Consider the following 5,198-nt stretch of genomic DNA (forward strand, 5'->3'; position numbering starts at 1 on the left):
TTTTCTGGATTTTAGTCATGGCATAAAGCACATTCAGAGGCTGGAAGGCGAAGGCATATAAAACAAACACTAAAAAGGAGTGTTTAAATTTTAAAAAGTGACTTCAGTTTGGACTCGGTGAGATAAATTCAAAGAGTCTGAAGTTTAGAGGACTGTAAGACAAAGGGGGGGACAGAAAGAAGAGCAAGTCACAGCATAAGCTCTGTCATGCTTAGAAACACTGATAATTACACAAAAATGCAGTATGCACCTGTTTTTTTCCCCATGGACTTTATTCAGCATTAAACTATACTAGAGTGCCCTTAGGTGAAATCAAACTTGCTTAATGCAATGCAATATCACCAATTTCTTATATAAAGCAGCAACAGCAGTAGCTGTTTTATTTCCAACAGTAGTCTCTAGATATTTCTTACCTGCAACAAATTTATATTTTTGTTTGCTTTTTTTAAACAGCACATAAAGCCTGATGTACTCTGACAGTTCCACGCTGTGTGGACAGGTGTGAGGAATGCCATCTTATTATAACAGAGGCTGGCCAGATATATTTGTTAATAAACAAGAACAACACAATCTGATGTTACACAAGAGGCACTGATCCTGGCTTTATTCACTTAAAGATACATCCAACATTTGTTATAGTTCACTCTTCCAATTCAAAATGCTTTTAAGAAACCAGCTACAGAACCCTGAATTCAAACCTTACTGTGTTGTCAAGTAGTTTTCAAATTGCAAATAAAAATGATTTGCCAGCAAAACTAGATTGTATATTAGTATATATACACAAATAAAGGTTAAAACTCAGAACAGAAATCCTTCAATTTCAGACATTTGATGAATCATTAAATTTAGAATGACTGTATTTACTCAGATAAACAGATACTATGGTTACATGCAGCAAAACACCAGCAAGTCCCATCATAACTACTAACACTCTGCCAAATTATTTCCTATGCTGGTATTACACTTTGATTTTAGGAGTCAATAAAATGGAATCCCAATGTAGTACTAGGAAGTGTGCTCCCCTATTCCCAGCTGGTATTTAACAGTTCTGACTAAATTACAGCAACAGAAGAATCAAAAAGGTGACAGCATTATTACATGTCCCAGATATTAAAGTGTAAATATGCAGATTGGCGTGAAGGACTCATGTGGATTCAACTCTCCTTGCTGGAACTCTCTCCTCTGAAGGAGGTCTGTTAGTAGTGGAAAGTAATGCATGTTTTACAGTGTGCAGCTTCAGTATATCAACCAAAACTGCCTGCGACTATCTGCCTTTAACTTGACACTAATTTTGCACTTCCATTTACAAAGGATCCAGTATGCAATGTGTTACCTGTAGACAGCATTACCTGTAGCCCTTCTCATTTTTTTACTGCATCGAATTCAACTTCTTTTTGAAGTGGTGCAAAGCACAAGAATAAATAAGATGCATGTATTTCTCTAAGTGTCAGTAATTTAGTACAATGATAGTGTGCAAAGTTTACAATACAATGTAGCTCCATCTACTCATAATGTTGAGATATAGTACATACAAAGCACCCAGAACTCATCTTTTGAACTACCTCAAAAGCATGCCCTCCCTTACTAAACTGCACCAAAGTGTCCAGATGCATTTAGCCCACTCCCATTTCTCATAGCAGTCAAGCAGGTTAGGAATTCTTAAATTTATTAAAGAACAGATTATCTTGACATTACATGATACTAACCAGTAATTCCTTTTGTAAAAGTGGCTCTTCTGTTCAAACTATAAGCTCCCTAAAAAGATGTCTGCTACAGAAAAAGAAGACATACTTCAAAAGTGCACCTTGGGTCTTATTCTGCTCTCGCGGAAATAATTCAGTTTTAGACTCTGCATGTAATCATAGTGAAACTGTTTGCAGCAATTATTAGACACAATTTATGGAGAAAAAAAGGAAAAATACAAATGAAAGACTCTCTCTGTTATAATATCTTTAATTTATCTTGCGCTTTTACAGAACTCTGAATAGATTAAAAACCACCTCCTTTCCATCACGCTTCTCTGACAGTTGATAAAATATATTCAATGAGCAAATGTGAACAGCTTGAGGATCTGCATCTTGCAAGGATTTCATAGACCAACCAATCAAAAGCCAAATTTCTTGGTAGCTTTTACAATCTTTTTTTTAATAAAAGGTAAATCCACTCCGATTGCAAACCTGTCCAGTCATCTCTCCCCAGAACACTTTGCAAAATCCAGTGTAGATTAGCAAACTAGTTAGCTTTGGCACGGAGCTGCGCTCTCTTGCCTGTGACAGCCTGGAAACCAGTTTTGATGCTGGCGACAGAGCAGCGAGAGTGGCAGGTCTCACACTGCAAGAAATATAATCTGGTGTCCTTCTGTAGGATTGTGTCTGGTGACCGGCACGTATGACAGGTGACATACTCCTCTGCAGAAAAGGAATTAAAAAGGGTTTGCATTACCAGCATTGGAAGGGTTACTTTAACTTAATCTCTTTCAAAAAAAGATGATGATCGCTCTGAACTATTTCACTTCAAGAGACAAGACAAAGCTAATCATTGTTATAAATCCCTGGGTTAACAAGGAGTAGCTTTCCCCTGTTTTGAGCACTGATGCCAATGCTAAAAAGAGAATTCTAACTAATTCCTTTACTGACTGCAAATGTCTTGCCCTGTTGAGGCAGCAATTCCAGATGTTAACATCCCTCAGAGTACCAACATGGCTTTTCTAAACACCAGAGCTGCACAGCACAGAATTACAACTAGAGAGCTGCAGCAGAAGACCTCAAAGTTTCTTCTTCGACACATACTGTATTAGTAAATAGATTACCGTGTACAACATGTTAGTCAGAGCTCACTGTTATAGTGTCCTCCATCTGCTCTTTGTCAAGACAGAAGAATGACCCTGTCAAAGACTGGCAGAAAACAATGGCAGTTTTTTCACCAGTTTTACTGACATGTGCTCTGTGCCAGGACAGAAGAAACCAATGCCTCCCTCCTCTCAGTTTGACCATTTCTATCAGAAACAAGGAAACTAATTACTCCATTACAAAGCTGAGTATGAACCAACAATGTGTTTATTGCAACAAAAGCCAATAGCATAATGGGCTGTATTAACAGGAGTGTCGCTTGCAAATCAAGGGAAGGAATTCTTCTGCTCTGTTCAGCACTGAGGCTTCACCTGCAGTATCATGCCCACATTTGGCCCCACACTTGAAGAAGGATTTGGACAGTTTGGAAAAGGCCCAGAACAGGGCAACAAAAATGATTAGGAGCCTGGGAAGCAAGATCATAGAAAATCAGGGTTGGAAGGGACCTCAGGAGGTCATCTAGTCCAATCCCCTGCTCAAAGCAGGACCATCCCCAACTAGATCAACCCAGACAAAGCTGGGTCTTAAAAATCTTCAAGGATGGAGAGCCCATAACCACTCTGGTAACCTGTTCCAGCATTTTACTACCCTCCTAGTGAGAAAGTTCTTCCTAATATCTAACCTAAACTTCCCTTGCTGCAACTTCAGACCATTGCTCCTTGTTCTGTCATCTGCCACTACTGAAAACAGTCTAGCTCCCTTCTCTTTAAAACCCCACTTCAGATAAAGCTTGCTATTAAATACCCTCCATCTCCTCTTTAGACTAAATAAGCCCAGTTCCCACATCCACTCCTCAGAAGTCATGTGTCTCAGCCCCCTCACCATTTCTGCTGCCCTCCACTGGACTCTCTAATTTGACCACATCCTTTCTGTAGCTGGGGACCCAAAAACTAAACACAGTACTCTAGCGGCCTCACCAGTGCTGAACAGAAGGGAATAATTGCTTCCTTTCATCTGCTGGCAACATTCTTACCAATGCAGCCCAGTATGCTGTTAGCTATGACTCTGCGAAGCAGCGGAGCTTTGGCCCAATTCGGTGACCGAATCTCTGAATCCAAACAAATCAGAGGACTCTTGCAACTCTCCAAATCAATTCGAGGAGATTCACAAAGATTCAGCAATTTGGACATAGACACAGCTTTAAATGTTTTTTCTACATAGCTCAAGGTAGCAGGCAACTTATGAATGCTTCAATGCTGGGACACAGAGAGTGTCCCACAGAAGCGTGGGGGGCTCCCCAGCGCACTGAGCAGCAGACCCTGAAGTGGATTAGGAGCACTTCTGATCCACTTCCGGGTCTCCTGGGGGCCCTCTCTGCACCCCCCTGGCTCAGCACCTGGTGCTTCCTGGGCCTGGGGGAGTACCCGGGGTCCCCATGCAGCCTGGGGGGGGGGGGGGCGGGCCACGCGCACAACCCCAGGGGACCTGGAATTATTTCTGATCCACTACGAGGTTTGCTGCTAAGCATGCAGGGGGCCCCCAACGTACTCCTGCTGTGGGATGCTCCATCCTCCCCAGCATCGCAGCATTCATAAGCTGTGCCTGGTACCTTGAGGTATGCAGAAAAAAAAAATATTTAAAGCTGTGTCTCTGGTCAAATCACTGATTCTCCGAAATCAGCATCAAATCTTCAAATCTGGATTCGGTCGAATCAAATTGCAGACAGTGATACGAATCAACAAATTGAATCCCTGTCCCCGATTCAGGCCAAATCCGAATCGAATAGGGACCATTTTGCACACCCCTGTTAGCCTTCTTTGCAATAAGGGCACAGAGTTGGCTCATATTCAGCTTATTGTCCACTGTAACCCCTAGGTCCTTTTCTGCAGAGCTGCAGCCCAGCCAGTCATCCCCCAGCCTGTACTGGTGCACAGGACTGTTCTGTCCTAAGTGCAGGACTTCGCACTTGTTGAACCTCATGAGATTTCTTTTGGGCTAATCCTCCAATTTGTCCACTCTAGGTCATTCCAAATCCTAGCCCTACCCTCCAGCACAGGCTTGTCCAACATATGGCCCGCCAAGGCATTTTCTGAGGCCCGAGCTGCTGTGACGGAAAACAAAAGTAAACACTGTTTACTTTCATTCCCAGCCCTTGTCCCTCCCCTGGCCCCTCAGCAGCTTCCTAATGGCTGCTGAAGGGCTGGGGAAGGGACAAGGTTCCCACACGCACCGCGTCAGCTTTATGTTGTCGACGTGGTGCGTGTGGGAAGAGGAGTAGCCATGTGCCACTCGGGACAGGATGAGCCCAGCCGGAGCAGCAGGGACTCAGCTGCACTTTCCCCCTACCTGTGCCGATCAGTCCTGAGTGGCACACAGCACCGCCGCTGCCTCTGCTGGCTGGGGGCGCCC

The 5,198-nt window shown here is 43.2% G+C and overlaps 1 protein-coding gene across 1 annotated transcript in view; it reads right to left on the reverse strand.

Moving 5' to 3' along the window:
- Window positions 1–577: 577 nt before the first annotated feature.
- The window catches only part of EIF2S2 (eukaryotic translation initiation factor 2 subunit beta), a 22,822-nt gene continuing 18,201 nt past the window's right edge, over window positions 578–5,198 (reverse strand). Inside the window, exon 9 of the mRNA XM_006029298.3 lies at window positions 578–2,408. Coding sequence (XP_006029360.1) covers window positions 2,233–2,408 — 176 coding nt within the window. The 3' untranslated portion in view covers window positions 578–2,232. The remainder of the gene's footprint in view (window positions 2,409–5,198) is intronic.

Source organism: Alligator sinensis, unplaced genomic scaffold (genome assembly GCF_000455745.1).
Source record: "Alligator sinensis unplaced genomic scaffold, ASM45574v1 scaffold690_1, whole genome shotgun sequence".
Classification (NCBI taxonomy): Eukaryota; Metazoa; Chordata; order Crocodylia; family Alligatoridae; genus Alligator; species Alligator sinensis.